The sequence below is a fragment of the Anopheles stephensi genome, chromosome 2 (assembly GCF_013141755.1).
Source record: "Anopheles stephensi strain Indian chromosome 2, UCI_ANSTEP_V1.0, whole genome shotgun sequence".
NCBI classification, from domain to species: Eukaryota; Metazoa; Arthropoda; class Insecta; order Diptera; family Culicidae; genus Anopheles; species Anopheles stephensi.
The window spans coordinates 54,206,695-54,231,344 of NC_050202.1; the positions used below are offsets into that span (position 1 = coordinate 54,206,695).

The 24,650-nt window shown below is 45.1% G+C and overlaps 2 protein-coding genes across 4 annotated transcripts in view; one reads left to right on the forward strand and one right to left on the reverse strand.

Annotated features, from left to right (window-relative positions):
• Positions 1-24,650, reverse strand: part of LOC118502765 (F-box/LRR-repeat protein 7) — a 90,161-nt gene that overhangs the window by 17,199 nt on the left and 48,312 nt on the right. Inside the window, exon 1 of one of the 3 annotated variants that reach the window (XM_036035351.1) lies at positions 596-1,909. The exons of the other annotated variants lie outside the window; for them this stretch is intronic. The gene's annotated coding sequence lies outside the window, so the exon portion shown is untranslated. Of the gene's footprint in view, positions 1-595; positions 1,910-24,650 lie in introns of those variants that run through there. 3 annotated transcript variants of the gene reach the window in all.
• Positions 3,090-6,094, forward strand: LOC118502417. Its single transcript, XM_036034642.1, has 4 exons — positions 3,090-3,584; positions 3,810-4,366; positions 4,454-5,468; positions 5,900-6,094. Exons 1-4 carry the CDS (start codon positions 3,090-3,092, stop codon positions 6,092-6,094), a joined length of 2,262 nt encoding a protein of 753 aa, XP_035890535.1.

A 24,650-nucleotide genomic window follows, 5' to 3' on the forward strand; every position in this document is an offset into this window, starting at 1 on the left:
GAATATCCTGAGGAGTCCACACAATCTTAAGAACTTACTTGCAGCTATCATCTAGATGCTTGGAGTGACTAGCTGCAACTCAGACTGACTATACTTCAACGGATAAAATTTAGGCAAGGTGTTCCAGGAATACCTGGCTTAAGATCTCTCAGCAGTTTAAAGTCATAAAAGGTTAGTTATTCAGAGTTAGAAGGTTGGCTGAAATTGCTTGGAGCGCCCCCAAATTTCACAACAGTAGGTTCTAGGTGATGATGAACACTAGGATCTATGTGATAGACACTGAACTAATGACTAGATATTCAAAGTAGTGCTAGTTGTGAGAAGACTTCATACGTTGATAGTCTCAACAAATTTGATCTAAAACGAACTAAATACTTCTTCTTGAAATAATTCTATCTCTCTTCTTGGCCTAATGACCTCGTAGATCATGGCTGCCATTTTTGGCTTACTAGACTTAATGATAATAATACCACGTAGTTGGATAGTCAGACCTCACTACGAGGGAACAGTTCAAATCTTGATATAAATGTGTTAAAAATTACTAAAGTACCATCGTACAAAAAATCATCCTCTTCACTGAGAAGTTTGCTCTTACCGAAGTGAGTGTGTGAGTGGAACTCACTGTCCGTCACTTGGGCGTGTCTTTCAGTTATCGGAAAGAAAACGGTTGCCTGTTGCTGTTGCTATTTTGATCCATTTCCGATCAACTGATCAGACAAATAAAACGGAGCAAACAACCGAAGAACTCGTTGCGCTAATCCTCCAAATCATGACAGTCATGGCACTGCAAGAAGTTGTCACACCGGGCCAGTATTTTCCGTACCGTCGTCTGTTGGATGATGTGACGATCATCAACACATCTTCACGGCGAACACAGCATGCAAAACGCCACAACAACCTATGACATTTCCTCCGACGATGACGGCGGGACTTTTCGCGTGGTGAACAAATTTTGGCTGCCCGATCTGTCAGTCAGTCAGTCGCTGCCGCCGAATTTCCGAGAGAGACAATCGGACAAATCGGACACCCTGCCAAACAAGGACGCACCGTGATTTGGTTTGCCAGTTTGGTGCGTGCTTGTATTTGCTTTTGCCCTCACCATCTTGCGCGCTTTGTTTTAAGCTGCGTTCGTGCTGCTTATGCGGAGGGTTTCCGCATTACTGGGGTTTGTTCCGACGGAGTTGCGTATGGTAAATTGCATTCCCAGCCCGGTGCGATGACGGGGATCGCTCGGTTTTGCGGCCGGCCATTACTTTGCCAGTTGTTTATGCCTTGCTGCGAACGATATTTCGTAAAGATTCGGATCAGATGTCATTCGAACGGGTTTTGCTTGTACCCGGGCAGCCATCATCATCATCATCATCATGTCCAGAGGAGCCCAACATCAGCCGTATGGTTTTGGTTTCTGTGCTCCGCATCACTGCTGTGGCCTGTCATTGTTCCCGCTTGACTGTGGCTTAGTCTACCACAAAATGACAGCTGGGATGTAGCAGTCGATGCGCGAAGGATAGGAAAAAGAAACAAAATGGAGAAGCAGAGCATTCATTCCCGGGCTGGTACTTGCTGATAAAAGCTGAGATGTGTTGATTTTTGATGCAAAAATGACACGTTTCGAGAGGAAGCAATAAAGGCCACGGTGTCAAAAGAGCACAAAACAATAATCCACCCGGTAAGCCGTCAGCGGAACAGCGGAAACCATCATCTCAACACCACAGACGATACGGTCACCACTCTGGAGGCTGCCGGATGGATCGTTATTTACCCATTCTTATGGAAGAGCGCTGCAGTTGTGCGTTTCAGGCCGGATATAGGAATGCTCTGGCTGTAAGGTCTCAAGGCTTCTGCTGGCTTTTTGTTTGTGTAGAAAATGCATGAAATATTAATTATTACACGAAATATGGTAAAGGAACAACACTATAAGCAGATAGTATAAATTGACGCACACGAACGAACTTAGAAGTGAATTAAGGGGAAAGTGACTTGACCAATAGGATGAACTTGTAACCGGACCAGTGAATAAACAGTATGAAATTGTAAGTCGAGCGCGCAACACTACAACTCTTTAACGTCCGTCTGATATCACAAAAATCACTCCCAACCAGTGATAATATTCTACATTTTTGGTCCTTCGAGCCGGATCTGGTGAAGTCGGTTTAGTGATTTCGGAAAAAATTCACTACGTTAATTACCGTACACAGTGACGTGAATCATCTCTGTGTTTGTGAGGAAACGAACAGTTCGCTGTCTTGCTCCGCATATTGGCGCGAATTGCTGTGAAAGGTCATTACGTGCACGTGAACCCTTGTATGTTCGTTTGTTTTCTCGTGAGTTGTGTTGCGATTTATTCAAATCGACTTACTGGAGTGAAAGTTGTTGTTACGCATCAACTTAAGGCAACAGGCAAAGCTTAGCGTCCCGCGTAGCTTAGCTTCATCGGAAATCTACGCCATTGCGAAGCGTGGTTCCATTTTAACGGCCATCACTCCTATCGTATTCTAACGAAACTTGCATGCAACGCAGCAGGTTGTGAACAATTTCGAATCAAATTCAAAGTGAACGTTACATCGTCTGTATTAAGTGTTAGTGAAGTGCAGAACATTGAACTTTGTTCATTTTACGTGTGTGTTAGTGAAGCAACGTAGAAAATGGAGAAGAAAATCAAAGCCGCGCAATTAAAAAAGCGCCAAGCGCAAATGCTTGTGAAGAACATTGAACAATTTAAAAACGATTATAGTGAAAGTGATGTGGGTGAAATACCAGTGTGCTTGGATCAGCTAGAACGGCATGTTCAAGATTATTTGAACGCGGTAGCAAAACTGGAGGAATTGGAAGAATCTCCCGAAGCGTTAGAAGCTTTGCTGCAAGAGCGATGTGAAATGGACAGTGTGTACCGAAAGGTGAAAGGATTTTTGTTGCAAAAGCAACCGTGTGAAGCCAATCCTCTCAACGCGTCGATTTTGCAAGCCAATTCTAGCCTTAACTCAACGGGTAATTTCGGATCAATTAATGTGCGGTTACCGAAAATCGATCTCCCCACGTTCGACGGTGATACGACGAAGTGGCTCACGTTTCGTGATCGCTTCGTGGCAATGATCGATTCGTCAGCAGATATACCTTCGATACTGAAACTTCAGTATCTGTTGTCATCATTGAAGAGTGAGGCGGCGCTGCTGTTCGAGCATACCACATTGACCGCGGACAACTATGCGACCACCTGGGCCGCGCTGCTGAAACGGTATGATAACCCGCGCATGTTAGTCCGTGATTATTATCGAACATTGCATCACCTTCCCGCGATGCATGAAGGATCTGTGGATGAATTGGCGCAGCTTGTGGACGAGTTCACGCGGCACGTGAACGGTTTAAGAAAGCTGAAGGAACCGGTTGACAACTGGGACACTCCCCTCACCACATTGCTGTTCTTCAAATTGGATTCATCAACCATCCTAGCTTGGGAAAAGCATTCATCGGCCAGCCCCAAGGATAAGTATTCAGATCTAATCGATTTCCTGCAGGATAGAATCCGAATCCTTCGTTCGTCCCAAACGTTAGCGAAGATATCTGAATCGAAACAAACGCCGGTGGCCTGTGGAGAAAGAAGAATGGGAGGAAAGGTTAGATACGTGAGCAATTCAGTGTCAACGCGGAAGCCAGCTAGCAGCACATCCTACGCATCCTGTCCATTAGAGTGTGCAGAGCCACACCATCTACGAAGCTGCCCGAAGTTCTGCAAAGGAGACGTAAAGTTCCGGCGTGAAGTGATTGCGAAGCATAAACTATGCTTCAACTGTTTGAACCCGAATCATCAGGTACGGTCGTGCAATTCCGTCTTCCGTTGCAACAAGTGCAACGCACGTCATCACAGCATGTTGCACGACGATTCACCGCCACAGGTAACCATGAACGTAGGTTCGAGCAATGAAATTGTGGTTCTCGAAACGGTGGTTCTCTGGTTAGTCGATGACCATGGCATTCGGCATGAAGCACGAGCGTTGTTGGATTCAGGATCCATGTGCAATATCGTGTCCGAATCCCTAGCGCGGAAGCTGCTGACACGTCGTACAAAGATCAACGTTGCATTGACAGGTATCGGTGAGGGTGTTCAGCAAGCCAAGGGTTCGATCATCGCAACGGTGCAGTCAAAGTCAGCGCCATTTTCGTCGCCACTTGAGTTCCTGATAGTGAACTCCCCTTGTGCTGAGATACCGACTGCCCCAATCGATGTTGCTGGTTGGAAATTCCCTGACGTTCCGTTGGCTGATCCTGCCTTTAACCTTCCTTCAAGAGTTGATGTGATCATTGGGAGTGACGCATATTGGGAATGGCATACCGGAAAGAAGCAGTTACTGGTCAAAGGCGGTCCTTGGTTGGTTGAGACTCCGTTTGGGTGGACAGTTGCTGGGAATACTTCCCACATTTCAGTCGCTAGTCCTGTTTCGTGCCACTCAATTAGGAGCCATGAGTCTCTCGATACATTGCTGCAACGGTTTTGGGAGAACGAGACCAATTTAGAGGGACCCGCTCTCTCGCTTGAGGAAGATGCTTGTGAGAAGCATTATGCTGCCACTACAACGCGTGATCACCATGGTCGTTACATCGTTTGTCTGCCTCGTAATCCCAGAGCAGATATAGTATTGGGTTCATCAAAGGAGATTGCGGATCGACGACTGATGGCTGTGGAGCGGCGATTGAAGATCAACCCTGAAATGGAGATGGAATATAAGCGTTTCATGCAAGAGTACGAGGAACTTGGTCACATGCGAAAACTTACCGAACCAGTGGATGATAGTGTTCCGCATTGTTATATTCCTCACCATGCGGTGGTGAAGGAATCGAGTACATCCACAAAAGTACGGGTCGTGTTTGACGCGTCCTGTAAAACGAGCTCGGGATACTCCTTAAACGATACGTTACTAGTTGGCCCAATTGTCCAGGAAGATCTACTAACGATTATATTGCGATTCAGGTCCTACGCAATCGCATTAGTGGCCGATGTGGAAAAAATGTACCGGCAAATTCTCCACAACATCATCGATCGGAATCTGCTACGTATCAGGTACCGAAAGAGCCCCCTGGATCCGATATCGACCTACGAGCTGAATACCGTTACTTACGGCACGGCGTCAGCTCCATTCCTCGCCACTAGAACGCTCCAGCAGGTTGCGCATGACCACAAAGATCAATTCCCGAAAGCAGTTGATCCCGTGTTACGTGATTTTTACGTCGACGATCTACTAACAGGAGCGACTGACCTTAACGAAGCAGTAGAAGTGCGAAAGCAAATCACCGCAATGCTCGATTCAGCTGGTTTCGCATTGAAAAAGTGGGCATCTAACGTTCCAGAATCGCTTCTAGATGTCCCATGTGAAGATCTTGCGATTCAATCAATGCACGAGTGGAAGGATGGTCAAGCTGTTTCGACGCTGGGGCTGGTTTGGGAACCCGCCAACGATTCGTTTTCCTTCAAGGTTGGCCTTCCACAACCAGCTGAAGTATTAACGAGAAGCTTGATCTTGTCGTACACGGCAAGCATATTCGACCCACTTGGTTTGTTGGGTCCGACAATCATCATCGCGAAAGTCTTTCTACAACGTTTGTGGAGTTTGAAGGAGAATGGAAAGGCTTGGGATTGGGAACGTGCACTGCCCGGTGAGCTTCAACAAGAGTGGAGAAGCTTTCATTCAACGTTATATTCGCTACGCGAATTAAGAGTGCCACGTTTTATCTCCCAACCTACAACGGTCAGCTTGCAATTGCACGTCTTCGCTGATGCGTCACAAAGTGCATATGGTGCTTGCTGTTATGTACGCGCAGAATCGACGGACAACATTGTGACGGTGCAATTGTTAGCAGCGAAGTCGAAAGTGGTTTCATTGGCGAATACGCACTCGATCGCCAGGTTGGAATTGTGCGCCGCACGATTAGCAACCCAACTGTTCCAGAAGGTGAGTCGAACGTTACCGGCATCTACGATGGCCTTTTGTTGGACCGATTCAATGACGGTAATGTATTGGCTGGATTCTCCACCACGTCGATGGAAACCATTTGTCGCCAACCGAGTGGCGCAGATACAGGAAGAAACGCGGATAGCTGAGTGGCGTCACGTTCCTGGTTGTGATAATCCAGCAGACGACATATCACGGGGTCTGAAGCCGGAGGAGCTGCTTAATTGTGAACGTTGGTGGCATGGGCCTCGTTGGTTGGCTTACAGTCATGATGCATGGCCAAATCATCCACCAGCAGTGAAGGAGAATGACGGTGTCATCGAAGAACGGGCGACGGCGTCACGGATTGTCACAGTTTCTACGAGGTGTGAGTTCCGTGACAAACTGTTCGAGCGATACTCATCATACTACAGGCTGAGACGAGTTGTAGCTTATTGTTTACGCTTCATGGAGTGCATCAAGGGAGCCAACAAATCATCGAGAGTAAGCTGCAAGGATGCGCCACACATCGAGGAGAAGAGTGTTCCACCGCTTACAGCCACGGAACTACGTCGGGCCGAACTGAAGTTATGCCAGTTAGCCCAAAGGGATTCGTTCGCGGAGGAGCTAAAGGTTTTAGCTCAAGAGAAGCATGTTTCCGACAAATCGAAGCTGAAGTGGTTGTCACCGTACATCGACCATACTGGTGTGTTACGCGTCGGTGGCCGGCTCGGAAATGCTGATCTTCCAGAAGAAGGACGACATCCAGCGATTCTCTCGGCGAAGCACCCACTATCGGTGTTATTGGCAGTGGCGTATCATCTTCAACTGTTGCATGCTGGACCGCAACTGTTATTAGCAACACTTCGTCAAAGATTCTGGTTGATTGGTGGGAGGAATCTCGTTAAGGCTGTTTACCACCGGTGTCACGTTTGTTTCAAAAACAAGCCGACTCTCGTGAATCAAAGTGTTGCTGACCTACCAACGTCGAGAGTATCACCGACCAGACCTTTCTCGATCAGTGGAGTGGACTACTGCGGGCCGTTTATGCTGAAATCACCCGTCCGCAATCGGAGTCCGACGAAGGCGTACATCGCAATCTTTGTTTGCTTCGCGACTAGAGCCGTACACATCGAGCTAGTGAGTGATTTAACTACTACGGCATTTCTGGCAGCACTACGTCGTTTTGTGGCACGCCGAGGCAAGGTGTGCGAGTTACACTCCGACAACGCGACAACGTTTAAGGGAGCTGCCCACGAGCTGCATCGCGTGTACGAAATGCTGAAGAAGAACGATGACGATCGCCGGTCTATCATCAATTGGTGTTCGTCCAACGAAATGGAATGGAAGTTCATTCCCCCAAGGGCCCCTCACTTCGGCGGATTATGGGAAGCGGCAGTCAAGTCGGCTAAAAAACACATTTTACGCACGATAAGTATAACAAGTATCGCCCAAGAAAGTATGCTTACACTTATTGCTCAGGTGGAGCAATGTTTAAATTCCCGTCCTTTGACCCCTTTATCCGATGATCCTTGCGATTTAGAACCATTAACCCCAAGTCATTTTCTAATCGGCAGCAACATGCAAGCAATCCCGGATGTTGACATACGACACCTTCCGACCAACCGACTCAAGGAGTACCAACTCGTGCAGAGGCACGTGCAAACGATCTGGTCCCGATGGTATCCGGAATACATCCAACAACTCCAAGCCCGAGCCAAACACATTAACAACGCACCGGTTAAGCTGGAAATCCATCAGCTGGTTATAATCAAGGAAGATAATCTTCACCCGACTGTTTGGCCAATGGGGCGCATTACGGCGCTGCACCCGGGCAAGGATGGTGTCGTGCGTGTAGTTACGCTACGTACGGCAGGGGGGAAACAAATTGTTAGAACAGCTAATCGTTTAGCTTTGTTACCACGACCAATCGATACAAACGAGGGATTTGTGTAACCACATGGTGCACTAAGAATGTAAACAAACACTGATACCGACCCAAGCGAAACGTCAATTACGTATATATTAGCGAATAGGATACTGGTTAGCATGTTACATGAAGAAAAACAACGAATTTGCAGAAATTGAAAAGAATTCTCTTTTGGTGGCCGGAATGTAGAAAATGCATGAAATATTAATTATTACACGAAATATGGTAAAGGAACAACACTATAAGCAGATAGTATAAATTGACGCACACGAACGAACTTAGAAGTGAATTAAGGGGAAAGTGACTTGACCAATAGGATGAACTTGTAACCGGACCAGTGAATAAACAGTATGAAATTGTAAGTCGAGCGCGCAACACTACAACTCTTTAACGTCCGTCTGATATCACAAAAATCACTCCCAACCAGTGATAATATTCTACAGTTTGGTTTGCTCAGAAACCTTTGTGGGATATTCGACGACGCTCGACAAAAGGATCGCGCCTTTGCTTTGTTTTCCGCGTTTTCTTACATGTTCGTCCGTTCGTTAGGATGGCGGTTCGTTAGATGCAAGGAAGTTTCACCTGTTTCGTGACACACACACACACCGCACTCGGTGTTTGGAATTGTTTTGACAAATTTGTGAGCGTTTTATTGCGTTCCGTTTCCTGTCAAGCGTCTCGAAATCGGGAGAACTCCGGATGCTTTTTCTGTTGTCTCTTTGTTTTGTGGAATTCTTTCCGGGAATCGTACCGAAACCTAACTCACCAAGGATGTGATGTCGAGCCTCGTCGCTTCTAACTAACCTCGGTCCAAAACAACCGTAAAGAGCCCCAGTTTAACCTAGGCAAAGAAAACCTCAAAAACGAGGCCACGACGAGTGAACAAATATTTCTTCAAATTTCGGTTCGCTTTCGCGGCAATACTTTTACCTTCACGAGAGCGCTTTCCAGTCTGACAGAAAAAATGCACCCAAGATCGCGATCCCGCGATGCCGGTGGTAGATTAAGACGCGAGACGTGGCGGCTCGCACACAGAAACATGCCCCAGGGATGGAATGTCGTAAGGTTTGTGTGTGGACGGAGGAGAAAAACGCTCCAAAACTCGCCGAAACTCGTGTCAAGCGATCGGTCGACCGGCGGGATGATCATCGTAACCGTCAAGATCTCGATCGAAATGCCGGTGCTTCGGTGAAAGGTCCGGCGTTTTCCCGTTCCGTTCCGGTCCTGATCCTCACCGGAGCCGCACCGAGTCGGTGGGAAATTATTATTTATCTCGGAAACACACTCGGGTCTCGATGTGTCACGGTGGATGCTGGCGTTGGAAAGATACACTAGCCCGAGGAGAGTGTGTTCCCGTTGCTATACTGCCAGCATGATCGGTCGACCGACGGGAAAGGGCTCACACTAGCCCGCAGAACACCGGGGGTGACTTATGGATTTTGTAAGGGTGTCAGTATGTTTGTATGGATGCACGAATGGTTAGATGGTATCCTGAGGGTTATCAGAACTTTGCATGACAATTTTATGATGATCAGTTGTGGAAAACATGATTGTGTTATGATACATCTCGCAGCAGACACATGTACATACAGTTTGCATCGATGCCAGATATACATCGAATTATAAGAATTGTAAACAGTTTGGTCTAGTATAGCACGAATTTTTAACTGGATAGTCCGTCTAGCCATTTGAAGACCAGAGCCGCTATCGCCCAGGCCACCGGGCCTTTCCGAATAAAACCTTTAGACTTCCAATAATGCTTGTAGAACAACTTCTAGTAGTTTTATCGTTGCTAGTTGCAAGGAATCTTTCCAATAATATTCCGGACATAAAGAGACACCACAAAATTTCCAGGGATTCAAAAAGAAACAATATTAGTTGAACTAGTATCGATCAAGATATCTTAGGACTCTCAGCTCAGTTTGCGGGTGGAACTAAACTAACTAAAGAATCTTTGCAGTTCTGTCGTTTGAAGGCCAGCACCGTTTTCATCCCAGGCAAAGGAACACCTCAAATTTGAATCATTTTGATTCTTCCTCCTTGGCACTTAAAACCTCCAAAGGTGTCTGATTGCCATTTCAGGCCTTCTGCAACTTGATTTTACCAGCGCCGCAGTCGCCTCGGCCATTGGACCAAATAATTGAATCATTTGACCCTCAATAATGATTGCAGACTAATTTCTAGTAGCTTTTGTATCCTTACCAGTTCCGAGGAATATTTCCAATAATCTTATTCTTTCTTGACCTAATGACCTCTTAGGTCATGCCTGCCATTTCTGGCTTACTAGAATTAATGATTGATTGGAGCGGTCTGATGGCCGAGGCGACAACGGCGCCGGTCTTCACACGGGACCGGGGTTCAAATCCAGACCGTCTCCCCGTATGTAGGGCTTGACTACTTTTCTACCGGTAAAATTATGTCACAGAGAGCAAGGAATGGCAGGCCGAGACCTCTCGAAGTTGTAGTGCCAATAAAGAAGAAGAAGAAGAATGATTGATACCGCATATATTGATAGTCAATCTACACTATGGGGGAACGGCCCAGATGAGGTTTGAATCCCGGTCTTGCCATGTGAAGATTGGCGCCGTTGTCGCATAGACCACCGAGCTGCCCCCTTTCCGTTAACGTCAGGATTTAAACTGATATTGACAAAAATTTCAAGGAATTCAAGGAGGAACAATGCTAGATGAACTAGCAATGATCAATATGTTTCAGGACTCGCGTCTCAGGATCTAGATGAAGCGGACAACTTGCTGGTAGAACTAGGCTAACATCTGTCAAAGTATGGAATTTACCTGATTGAACTCTGAGACATTGCTTTTCAAATACTAGCTAATACCACTAATGTATAAAGCTTACTGAGCACTACCATAGCAATATAGCTCCTTTTCTGTCTAGTGATAATTGAGTTAAGAAAACTGCATTCTTGGCTAATATTTTCTGGCATCTGGCGATTCATTAGTGTCAATTAAATTGCAAACCGTGACAATTACGGCTTATAATTGCCCCAATGAAAGATATCTAATTATAGCCCTTTTCCGAGTAAAATAGCTCTCTACTTTTATTGACATCCAAATGCGACTGCAGGAAACAATGCAGAGCTGAATCGAGCTTTTTCCGTGTGTAAGGCTTTCTAATTGCTCTGGACAGCAACTTTTGGGCCTTGCGTTTCCGATTCCGGACGAGCCGGCAAGGCCCCCAAAATGGACATCCGGCGGCCGAGGACGGTCCGTCCGTCCTGTCCGGCGGAAGTTGCAGATGGGACGGGTGCCTGGAATGTGGCTGCATTCTACGCGCTTCCATACACGGCACACCGTCTCAATGCTGCCCGTGGAGCCGGTTCTCCGGAGCCCTTCGGTACGGCCCACCGACTAATTAGCCGTACCGGTCGTCTAGGCTAGGATAGGCCCCTTAAGCAAAGCGAGATCGGTTTCTTCGTCTCCTGCCCGACCGGCTGGCTGGCCGACCCTCAACTGATAATTGATATGAAATTATTGTGCCATCATCATCGCCTATCCCTTTCCAGCCACATGATACGGAGTCGTTGGAATGGGGAGGCAACAGTACCGCCGAGTGCAGCACCGGAATGCAGCACGTAAACCACTTGCGCAAAAGGGGGCCATTTATGCCTTAGCCCGCTGGCGGTTGACAAAAGCTGCCAAAGTATAAAATGGGTGGAAAGGAGAAAAAAAACAACGAGCGCGCACACACACAGGAAGATCGTCACATACAGCTAACAAATGAAACAGTTAGTGTGTTGTGTGAGATTCGCGAATGCGCTGGCAACCGAACTCTTGCAGAACACTTATGGTTGTGGAGTTGGGAGTGAGGATTGAGAGGGTCTTGGAGAGGTGAGCCAAGAAAGGATCGCTCTCTGTCTCTCTCTCTCTTAGCGACCATTGAGGGAAGGTCTCCATTGTCTGGGAAGGACGGACAGGAATTCTGCAGCGAAAGACAGCAGAAAACCACACGTTCCTGGGGACGCTTTACCAGCAGGAACCATAGTTGGCCGGTACGGCTTGTCCAAGGTCCGTACGGTGATACGCGTCGTGAGTACGCTTGGAGCTATTTTGAAATTCTCGCCAGTGCTTTCCGGGACTTTCAATGTGAGCGGCTGGCTGAGGGGGCTCGGTAATGCCATTGGCGCGGAATGATGCGATCTTTATTAACAACATTTATCGCAGACGCGATAAAACTGTGTAATTGTGTGAAACTCAAATTAATGTCGCCAGCTGATATTTAATGCAGAGGTTGTATTACTGTAACCCGCCTGGACTACTTTGTATTCTTTAGCTTAAGACAATTATGGAGTTCATTAGCTTAAAAATGGACAGCAACTGAAGACAAACAACCTGATTTAAGAGCAATTAATATTTGAAGAAGTAATTCATGTGCCCGATGAACCGATTCCTTCCTGATAGCTAGCATAAATTAATTACAAAACCACCGGGTACTTTTCGTACGATCGCTCTAGGAAGATCGATGGCCGGATCGTGAACGTATTTTACTATTTCGCATCGAACAAATGTGCGCCCTCGAGCCACGAAACAAAGCGCACGGAGAGTACAACCGTCGGGTTTCTCGGGCCCAGCCTTGCACGGTGCCTGGAACATGCATGGATATCAAAAATTCATTAATAAAAACCCACATTAGCTCGCGGTGCTAATATGCGTCCAGCGTACGGAACTACACCGTCTCCTAGGAGGGACCTCCAGTTTCTTCCGTCGGTATGCCGTGCTTCGGCTCGTGGACACTTGGCTATGGTTGCAGCAGGCGCACCGAACGTTTGTTTGGAGATCGGTTGTTGCTGTTGTGGCATTGTGATGGAATGCGGTTCTCGTGCCCTCGGTCCATCAACTTTGTCATGGTCAGGATCGCTTTTTCCCGGGGAATCGGGAGGGACCGATTCAGGGGCGTATCTGCCTGGCCGCCGCCGCCATCTTGCAGGCCGGGAAAGGTTTTGCAATCTAGCCGCTGGGTTTTTAAGAGGGAGAAATGCTAGATGCTGATGCTGATGATGCCGTGTTTTGTTTGAGCATGCATAATTTGCATGCTAGCGAAAACTTATACACACACACACACATGCCGGAGGCCCGAGGGAAAATCTAATGTTTATCCTATACTTATCGGTTACGGTGAAGGTGTAACCTTAGATCGAAAGCATTATTCATCTTGGTTGTGGTATGTACTTACAGACGAGATATTTCCCCACATGGTGGGTAAGATGAAGGCGTCTTTTTAAAATTTAGTAATAACAGGTGTTAAAGGAAATTGAGTATCAAAGTGTAAAGACTTCACCGAGAAATGTTTTCCAGATAAATTAAGACACATTTGTATCATCTTTTCTAGACAAGTTTGGCCCTAGACTGTCTTGTGTTTCTTGAAGACTATCTTTTCATAGTACTCACAGTCATTGGGGGATTCTCACTGATCTCGTTCAGGTGATATTTCCGCTGGTTTAATTAAAGTTGTGTTCTTTGCTTGCCTCTCAGTTAGTTGCTGTTTATGAATTGATAATTAAATAGACAATTCATCAGAGTTCATTTAATAATAAGTGTCCATGCAAATTCATGAAGGGTTCCTAACTTTGCTATAAAATTCAAATCATCATAACTTTAAACACCCATGCAATGGTCGGATGATAATTCATACTGACGAATATTCTCTTAGATAGGATTGGATTGAGAATCAATGCGACAAAGACAAAGTAACTGCTTGCCGGAGGCTCTGACCGTGATAGAGCACGACTCGGAAGCAGTGTTTTAGTTGATGGCGACGATTTTGAGTTAGTAGAGGAGTTCTGCTACCTTGGCACGATTGTAATTTCTGACTAGAACGTAACCAGCAAAATCCGAAGGCGCATTGTTTCGGGGAATCTTTTCTACTACGGGCTCCGCAGGCTCCTGACATCCAGAAGACTCTTACAACGCACGAAATGCGCCATATATCGCTCAAGGAAACGGTCGGTAGTCCTTTACGGGCACGAGTCCTGGACTATGCTGGACGTCAATGCACTCGCTATTTTCGAGCGGCAAGTGCTACCGATTATCAACACGAGTTAGCTGAGCTGTTTGGAGATGTAGACATGCTGACAGTTGCCAAAGCCGGAAGGATACGCTGGTTAGGGCGTGTGATGAGGATGCCAGACTCATCACCCCTACCAGGGAGGTGCTCGTCAGCGACCCGTTTGGCACGAGGCGTAGAGGAGCGCAGCGAGCTCGTTGGCTGGACCAAGTGGAATCAGACCTGTGGGAGATCTGATGCAGCCGGGAAACGAATTGGATACCAGGCTTTGTCTCTTAGACGAAAGTATTGGGTTATATTAAAAGCGTGAATCGAGTCAAATAAGCATCATATTCAAAAGTTGCTTTTTTAGCCTTTAACTCGACTGAGGCCTCTCGTTTGCTGCTGAAAGTCCATGAGACAGAAAAGATTGCGAATACGACATGTATTGAGAGGTTTAAGTGGAGAAGGAACACTTCAGGAAGACAACAACTGAGATTGATTTAGAACTGTGCTTGACGCAATAAGCGCTTGTTGCATTGTTGTGCGTACAGACACGCCTTTTTTCCTTGCTCTACTAGCACTGGGATTAGTTCCAAAGGTGGGAAATCGTACGCACCGTGCGAAAGATGTCGAGCGACGATATTGCATGTCCAGGACGTTGAAAAGGGTTTGGGTTTGGTTTGTGTTGTCCTGTTCTTCATATGAAAGCACCAGATAAGTGCCGAGTCGTATTAAAAACTGTCTAACTACAAGTTGGTTCGATGTGAACAGGACGGCAAAACCAACTCTAAGAATACCAATTCTTCCAAAAGATTCCTAGTTTTTGATCCCGCGAAAACAAAGATTTTGAAATCCAAGACCCAATATTCTAATAAGGCCTGTACATGATTGTGGATAACTATTTTCACTTCCAACAATTTTAGGCATTTGATAAAAACATACTGTAAAATAAATATTTATTGTTTCATCATTGCCTTTGTGACGCATAATCTCTCAACAACTTATTCTCTTTTACAAATCAATTCCAACTTTAACATTAAAGTACGTCTCACTAATAAAAGTTAAAAATTCCCTTCCAGAAACTCTCGCTACAGCGAAAGAAAAGGCCCACAATTCAATCATAGAAGCCGCACTCGAAAAGTTTGGCGTCCACCAGCAATCACGAATAATCCCCTTTGAGGAATACGAGGGGGAAAAAGTTGAACAGGCAGTTGTCTGTGAGCACCGGAAGCAAAGGATAAACGAGAGGCACGCGAGCTTAAGTTTGCTAATCAATGGGTAAGCGAAAAGTTTGGTCAGTAATGTCCGGCCGACCAAAAAAGCCAGAATCAAACTTTGCAGTGGATCGGGACGCGCCGGGTTCAAAAATAATCAGCCCAGGGGAATGTCACCAAAATAGCAACCGCACAAGCGTAACCGCAAAGTCATGCTACACCACCGAGCCGGTTCAGGAGTCACTCTTATGTAGGGTGTGTGAGTGTGTGTATTTGTCTATATGTAGCACACACACACACACGTTCACAAAAAGGGCCAACCGTTTCGACGCTTGAGTTTGAGGGCCAACTCTCGCACACTGTGTACCGTCCGCAACGAAAGACGGAACCGGTTCTGGGGAAGCAATACGGTGAAGACAGCGCACAGCAGAACAATCAGATTGGCAATCAAAATCTTCGATATGAGATATGAGTCAAGATGACAAACTCAATCAGTGTGTTGTTTGCGCCTGGTGGCTGGACCGTTCCCTGCCCCGTCCGACCGTTGCTCACTGGAAACGATTTGGCAAACATGACCGAAAGCCGAATCGAAGACCGGGAGAAACCACTCCAGTTTCTGTAGCAATCCGGGCCAGAAATTGGAGATCAGCGAGTTCAGCGCAAACGGGTCCAAATGTCAGTCATGGTGAGCAAGGGGGGATGAACATGGCTCACCAAGGAGTTTTGATACGTCGTATTGGTATGTGCATTCGGTTGATGCAGTTTCCCAGACGAGTATGTTTTTTTTTGTTCTACTACTGGGTTTTCTCAAGAGTCCTCAAGATATTTCAGATTAGCGGAGTCTCACCACTTAAGGCACTCTATTTATGCAAAAGTTAAGCCTCGTACAAAGCTCATAATCCTGATGGCCCGAGATAACCAACTACCATTGATCATTTGCTTATGATCCTGCCTTTCGCCCCGATCGACAACCACTTCCGCCCTCATCAGCTCCATAATGCCGCTCATCAGCCAAACATTTTCGTACCGAATCAGGTTTGCACGTTGTACCGAATCAATAATTAACAGATCAAACAAACGTTTTTGATTGTTATCTTGGAACTGGATGAAATCTTACACTTACGCCAGCAATGTCTCGGGGTACCGGTTATACGCAGGCCGGCAGCAACAACAGCAGAAACTACAAAATTGGACATAAAGAACGCGAGCGCGCACACACACACACATCCGGCCAGTCAGTTGGGCAACGGTGGGAGCGAGTTGCAGAGCCACATTCCACCCACAGCACGTCCACAGCTGGGACGTCCTACCGACTGTCAAAATCGAGCCTAGCGCAGAACCGGAATATCCCGCGGCAGTACGAATTACGTTTGGGAAGGTTCACCCCAGCCCCAGCATTCCGACGGGGGCCGCCACTCCGTGTGTGCCACAATGGATCGATCATCCGTGGTCTCGCTTGATCCGACAGTTGGCCGGCCGAGCGACAAACGAAACCTCGGGGGCTTCAGACTTCAGAAACAAATCGGGGGTAACATAATCTGACAGATTGACAAGCGGCCATCTGTTTTTTCGCCCATGTACACACACGCGGACCTGGTGGGAGTACAGCAGTGCTCCCGGGTTTATTTTATTTTTCTCTGCCGAAAAAGGGGAGCAACGCAACAGATCTTGGAACTCCATGCCGCATACCGCGATTTTTAGCTCCTATCTACCGGAGAGGTTCGCTGACGATCCTCCAGAAGGTGCGTGGAATCTTGGAGAAACTCCCCGACTCAATATTTCTAGACCACTATGTGGAGCGGTTTTTCGGAGGCACTCACGCTTTCCAAACATTAAAGTATCTGAACTATTTTAATTCTCGTTAATTCTTGTTTTCCATGAATAATTACAATCCGTTCGGCGGAGGGCTTTTTTCTGGCCGGGGCCGATCACCCCTTACCCGAAAACGGTTTAGAGGCTTCTTTCTGGGTGAAATTAAAAACTGGTTGTTCGGTGGTGTTTAACACGATGATCGATTTGAGCGCAGGATCGTTCGGTAAAAGTTCCGATCTACTTGCTGCGCAAAACTCGCGGGTAATCTTATGCCTCACCATTCTGACCGCCAACCGCGTTCGCTCGGAAAACCTTTCCAAGTGATCTGTCATGTGAGGAAGTTTGTTAAACAGGAGCATCCAGTATTCCAATTTCGCTTTTGGAGGCATTTGCTTTCTTGTTCAGATCGGCACTGTAACATGGTGAGTAATTACGATACGATCGCCAATTAGGAGATATGTCCCGGCCCTTTCCCCGGGATCCAGCCGGAGCAGGACTGGATGATCGACGAGAATCGAACACTGGTGGAATGTTGTCCGTTCGGGATCGCTTCATACCTTCGAGGAGAGCCCGGTACATTTAGTTAATGGTGGATAAGTTTGTCAGTTGTTGCAATTCCACGATAATTACTCCACATCACAATGACACGCACGATCGCCGAGGGTCCGGCAGCGTCGCGGATTGGTTGTTTACGGTTAACCAATCGTACGCGACAGTGAGCTTCACTTGTGGTCAAACTATTTGGAACTAATTAAGTTGTTGCCTTACGCTGAAGCAAGAGCTGCCAGTCAGTCTTCACAAGGTTCTCATCGAGTCACAGTTGCAGTGCGTCCACGGGTAGACCACGCCTCGGATTCCACCTGCAAATTCGCCAAGCCGTTCTCCATTTTCACCCAATCGGCGTATGTTGAACGTGCGAAAATGGACAACCGTTTTTCTCGTGACCAAACGCTTCAAAAAAAAAGTTTGGAGATTTTAATGAATTCATGCGAATCAATCAGAGAGAGAGGAAGATTTTGCTGAAACCCGCGTCCGTAATCACCAAAGTTTGCCGTAATTATCGAACGATAGTTGGCGGATGTTTCGGGTGCATCCTTCACAATGGTTTGATTGAGTCGAACGCAATTAGAAGTGACGCGACGTTCGGTCCCTGGAAATACGCTCTTAATTGTTCGGCGAGCTTCCCGGGATCACCACCGAAGGTATGGAGGATGTATGGCAAACGGGGAAAAATATTTGAAACTTGATGATTTGTGATTGTCCTGCTCGGTCGATTAATTTGTAGCGTTCGCCGAAGTATGCCGTCCTGTGCGACTCCCAGGAGGCAAGGGCTGAGCTATTCCAAGATTGACTCCTCAAAATTGTTCCTGATCGTTTGCGCAAGACAACCATCATACCGAACGGGGGTTGGAAGTTGCAAGTTTACTCCGTAATGCTGCTGCAGGTTGCCAGACTTCGCAAAGCGACCACCACATCCACTTCCCTGCAAGCAAACCGGAGCCATTCGAAAATTGTGCTCGGTCGGCATTGGTGGCATTACATAAGAGGATTAAATGCGAAGGAAAATGCAAAATATTTAGCGACAAGCTGGTAAAAATGTATCGTGCCCAGGAATGGAATGGGAAAGTCCGAAAGCGAAAAGACACACACACACACGCACTGCTGTTCGCCCTGGTCGTACGAACCGTTGCAAAACCCGGGTGGCACCGCGCTTTTTACGCTGATTTTATCTGTACTGTTTTGGGTCCTTTTTTTTCTTGGCGTGTCTCTTTGGACACTTTGGAAGCTGTTGCCTGTGGCTCACGACCGACCGAAAGGATCCTTTATGACATTGATTTAGCGAGATGTAACCCGTTTTTTTGGGCTTTGCGTTTTCTTGCCGGCCCGTTTGTCATGTGCGTCAGGCGGGAAAATGGAAGGAAGAGAGCACTCCATCAGGTTGGTAGCAAGCTATTCTTGACTGGGTACACTGAGCGTATGTTACTTCATTGACCGTGTGCCACCTTGGTGGTGGGAGATTGATAAATCCTTACAGGTGCACCCACACTGATGAAGGAAGCACTCTAAAGGAAGCACCACCAGGAGATGCAATCCGGTGCGGTAAATATGGATTATTTGCCTCGGTGGATGACATCATCCGCAACACGCGAAACATTTATGAAAGGTGTTGTGGCGAACCACCGCTGGGAAGGATCGTAGTAATGCACCAACCGTCCGGGATGGAGTCGGGGATTAATGCGTAAAGCCGACGTTAATCTCGGGGCGGAAGAAAGCAATCTGCTTGCGTGAAAGTTTCACAAAGATTTTGCAACGAATGTATCGACGAGTTTTTGAGTGGAGTTTTGTGGGGTGTTTCGGGATTAAGCAGGGGTTGGCTTAAAGGTATCTAAAAACGGGGGGTTTTGGGTGGGTTTAAGTTTAAATAAAATATCATTTTTATGGCTTGCGCTTGGTAAGGTAATGGAACGCACACGTGATTTGAGGTTGGTTCAACACGTCCAATGCCGTGGATAGATTCTTATCACTATAGATCGAAACTCCTAAATGACGACAAGTTAGAGAGAAGAATTTATTTAGGGCTTCAAACAAATCGACGAGGTAAGCAGGAATCGTAACTTAATTGTGTCATATAGTACAACAACTTTCTGGTCTTCTCCTGGCAGTACCGGAGTTCTAATCTCATCCAGACCACCTCGACGTACATAGGACTAACTATCCAGCTATGAGTAAAAAAAAGTCACAGAAAGTTAAACATGGTAGACCTCGCGACCTTTCGAGATTTTAGTGCCAAAGATGTAGAAGTAGTACTGCAGTGAAGTGATAGGTAGAAGATAGTTAAGAGTATGTGTTCCTTTAAATCTTCAAATATAATAGAGAGGTAAGAAAGAATCGTAACGTAATGCTGAAATTGCCTGGGCAAGAGGAGACGGCAAGCGAAGATATTATACGAAGATGATGATTTTTAGTTATTCCTCTCAACCAGCTTACAGGAAGAAATATCTTGGGACCCCTTGAATGCTAACCATGCTCACACTATGATCCGTCTCTGTACCCATTGTCTTGAAGTATGAAGACTAGCGGCTTAACCAGTTTCATTAGCTCCAAAAAACTCCATCATTACCAAGTTCTATAGCTGATAGAAAAATTAAGGATGACTAGCACTTGATCGGCATCGGCAGCAAAACTCAATGTCCCATTTTTCCAAGAATAAATAGTGCCAATTTCAAATCCGCAGAGTCATACGCCAAATGCAAAGCATCTCATAGAGTTCTGAGGCGTCTAGATGATCAAGACTTCCAAGACCTCTCAACCAGCAAACAGAAAGAAATCTCTTGGGACCCTTTGAATGCTTAACATGCTTGCACTTTGATCTACCTCTGCATCCCAATGTCCTAAAGTGTGAAGGACGTCCTGGACCTGGCAGACAAAGCGCCAAGCCCTGCTTTTGGAAAGACTGGTTTTTTATACAATTTTCATGTTCAATTTGAATCTTTTACAATGATTTGGTTTTGTATAACATTTAAAAGTTGTGTAGGTAAGTTGTGAGATCGTATTTCATATAATGAATTTTGGCTGTGATCTTCTCACAGTTTGATATTATCTACACCAAAAGGCACCTCAACATAGCAACTACAACCCCATCGCTTAGCTTAGTTTCTTCGAGGCGGGAAGAAACTGTCAATCCTGTTTATCAATCTCGCATGCCACACTCAACTTGGCCAACAGTCCCAACGCCCTACATCTCGCTGTCCGATTGTTCCCATCTTATATGGGCATAAATTTGTCCGGTAAACAACTTTCTACTTAAGCTGCACTCCATTAGAAGTAAATCACCCGCTCAACGATAGCCTTAATGATCTTTTATTTCTTTGCCCACAAAAGCCTGGACGCCTTGGTACTTGGTGCCACTTGGTGCCAGGGCGTGATTGCGTGTCCCAGCTATGGGTTCGGCTCTCGTCGATCGTGTGCCCAAATTATCAGCGCTTCGCTGCAATATGGCGTCGCGTGAAGTTCGTGATGTAAAGCCATTTTGATTCTATCAATTTTGTTGCTATTTGTGCTTTTTTTTTGCTCCGCTCTTTCCTTCGCCATCTAATGCTTCAGCCAGATAGACGCTTTTCCTGTGTTTTTTTTTTCGTCTTATGAATGCTTGCAGTTGTTCGCGCAATTTTCTAACCGATTTTTATACCCCGATAATTGCACTTAATAGTTTAGCTTGGGTTGCGCGCCAGCTATCGCGGTCGTGGCCGTTTGTGGTGCGCACGGTAAGGTCTTACTTTATAGTGACCCAGCTATCCGAAATGGTCTGTTCGGGCGCAACGGTGGCAATTTATCGGGCCTGCAAAAAGGTGGAAGACACCCGGTGTGGAACCCGCCGGTTCACACTGTGAACCCTTTTGGTCAGATTTAAAAATGTTTGCATCGGTCGCTTTCTCTGAAGCAGGGCATCCTCGGGTGGGCTCCCGTGAAATCGATTTACCGCTGGGAAAGGCGTAGGAAGCTAAGGTTTAGTTTTATTTGTAAGGAAATTTAATTTCTGCATAACTGCGTGAGACGAAATGCAGCATTTGGGAGCTTTGTTTTGTTGACTTTGCGGTTCGGAGACTTGAGCCGTAGCTCGGAAGTAAGCGACGAACCTCAAATGCTATTTTTGAAATCTCCTCCAGAGTATCTTTGAAACATCATCAGACCACCTGATATTTTAAAAAAATAAAATTGAGATTTTTGTGCCGATTGTCAATAAATTGGCTTAGGTTTTTTTTGTGTTAAATTAAATTTAAGATGTAGGGTTTTAATTTAGCTTAATAACTTAGCTGATTCAGGTTCCGAGAGCAACAACATGTGAATTATATATAATAATAAATAGAAGCTTAAATCAAGTTAATTTTCTTCTTATTTCTTGACATAACGACCTGTTAAGGTCATGTGTGCCATTTCTGACTTACTAGACTTATTGGTGCCGCATAATTTCGATACTCAGTCCTCACTACGAGGGAACGGCCCAGATTAGATTTGAACCCCGGTCCAGCCGTGTGATGTCCGGTTCCGCTGTCGCATCTACCCTAAATATCATGTACCAAGCAGAAAATCTTGGTGCTTTAAATAGATAAAAAAAAAACGAATTGATATGCATCTTGGCCGTGTAACACCTTTTTTCCAAAATTAAAACCATTTACTGACATTCCCTTTCTTCTTTGCATATTTACAACTTCATAACTAAAGACGAAAGTAGACCTTACTCGTTACTCGATATTTTATGCACAGCTAAACCAACAAACGTGGTCTGATCGTTTTACTTTTCAGCTAAATTAAAACAAAGGAAACCCCGAAATGGAAAGAGCGAAGTCATAAACGTGGGAACCTGAAGAATGGTACAGACCTTTCGAGGATGACTGAAATGCCGGCCTGGATTGTGTTCCAGCACGCTGGTTTTATTGCACGAGTTTCCACCCGAACCATATCGTCCGAACCGAATGGAACTGATTCACTTTCACTGAAGTTGTTTTGCTATCTTCATTTCAGCTTCTGGTAATTATGGGCGGAATAATGTGCCACGATGCTCGTAAACTTCTCAGCAAACAATCCTCACAGAGATTCAGATCTGAAGGTTTCCCTCGGAAAAGATTGCATTCCGTCAAACAGTAAGATCCGTTGGCCAAACGATTAGCAACAACAGAATGTTATAATGGTGCAAGCGTAAACAGATGGATCGGGACTGGGAAAGCATCAAGAGGACACATAACTGTACGTGGTTGATAATCGTCTTAACCTCGTTGTACTCGTCGCTTACAAAGAAAGCCACAAGACAAAACAAAAAAAACCCGCGCGGATTTATCTTGATGAACAATTACATCTTGATTTGACCGATAAATTCAATCACGCCAATAAGAGACAATCGTGACCGGGAAAGCTTTTTTCTCTCCTGCTTGGCTGCCAGCGCTGCACGGTAACAATAGAACGAACGGTGAGGAACAGCGAAGGCTGGTCGTTTCTTAATCGATTCATGATTTGTCAATGTGCAGGAAACAAACACACAAAGAAAAAAAATGTCGAAAAACTAGAGAGTAAGATAGAGAAAGGAGCCTGAAAAGCTCCGTACGTCGGTAGTGTTTCAAACGAGCGGCAGAATTACTCGTCGATGGCAATTTGATTAAATTACTCATCATTTTACTTTTTCTTCCACTGCAAAATCCACCACTTGGTTTGGGTGAGCGACCGAAGGACAAAAAGGTGATAGCATTAGTCGTAGTCTCGTGACTCTTGTGGTTCCCTTCCTATCCCATCTGCTCGATGCTTATCGGCGTTGGAATAAAGATGAGATAATAACACAAAAAGGCGCGCAGAGACGCAAACCATACCGAACAATCCAATTTGGGTCAATGTAATTATTGCTGGCAAACTGAACTGTTGATTGTTTGGCGCGTTGATGTGTTTAAAAGCTGCTGGTGACGACGGGTCTTCTTCAGGAGGTTGATTGTGTATGCTCGTTTGGGGCGTTTTTTTTCTCTCACTTCTTTTCCTACACCTCAGCAGATGGCAGAGCCACCGTACACGATTGAAATCGATTTGTTAACGTTCATCGGTAAATCACGGCTTCAGCTGGACCTCTGGTGAATAATTACGATTTCGATTACCCAAGACAATCGAAACGAGGTGCAATTTTTGCCACATGTGCCCCGCAAATGGAAACATGTGGCCTAATTGATTATTCTTCAGCACTATGGTACGTTGTCGATGATGGTCATAATTGCATTTACATGTTGTTTTGCATCATAAATTGTTGAGGTGAATTAAAGTCCATCCTTTCTTGAGTGCTGATGCCGCTTTTGCCAGAAGCATATTTATGTGAATAAATTATGTTTTTAAAAGTATCAACGAAAGGGGCGTCTCGATTTTATTTTATTATTTTCCTGATTTTTGTGCCTTCGCATCGAGTTTTTTTTTTGTTATCAGTTTAAAAGTTATTTTTATTTACGTCTCAAAGATTTTTTACCATTTCAGGGAAAAATTTTGAATTTGTTTTGTTTAATGATTTTTAAAACATCTGTCTTTTTTGTACAATAAATATCAAAAACTGAAGGGGATTGATGAAAATCTTTTTCTAGTAATTGAACTAGAAAGGAAAAACACACCATTTTTATTTCTAATGGTTTTTAAACACTATCATACTATTTTTTGGTAAACCAAAACTACAACTGGTAAAATATCTTCGCTAAACATTTTAGAAGATTTTTTTTGTACAATAAAAGTCTCAAATGTTCTTTAGAAAAACACCTTTAAAAAGAACAAAATTGCAAAACTGATAGAAAATAGAAGTAGAAAGAAATTATCGGAAAAATAAAAAAAGTCTCGTCAAACAGCTTTAGAACGGATTTAAATATCCCGGATCTTCGGGACATCCTGTAACTCTTAGTATTGAAAGCGTTACTATGCGTTACAAGCTACAACGTATTAGAGAAAGAGTGAGCTTATTAAACTCTTATTGAACAAGTTGGTTTAAAAATTGCTTTTAAACTAACCACAAAAAGTTTGAGAAAACGAAAATGACGAAAAATTATTCATAAAATTGTTTTAATTTTTACAAATCCTTTCCGAGCATTAAAATATTGTTGAAAATGTTCGTTTTTTTATTTATTTTTTTTTTCATGAGAATTGGCTTGGCCTTTTTTTATTTTTAAAATTGATTTAACAATTTCTAAAGAAACGCAAAATTTGTCGAAACTTGCCAAAATATTTTTATAATTATCTTGTTTGAGACATATG

Coding starts and splice junctions, on each gene's coding strand:
- LOC118502417 (XM_036034642.1), top strand. CDS start 3,090: ATGATCGATTCGTCAGCAGATATACCTTCGATACTGAAACTTCAGTAT. Junction 3,585..3,809: donor AATCGAAACAAACGCCGGTG/GCCTGTGGAGAA, acceptor CCGAATCATCAG/GTACGGTCGTGCAATTCCGT. Junction 4,367..4,453: donor CTGGTCAAAGGCGGTCCTTG/GTTGGTTGAGAC, acceptor CCACTCAATTAG/GAGCCATGAGTCTCTCGATA.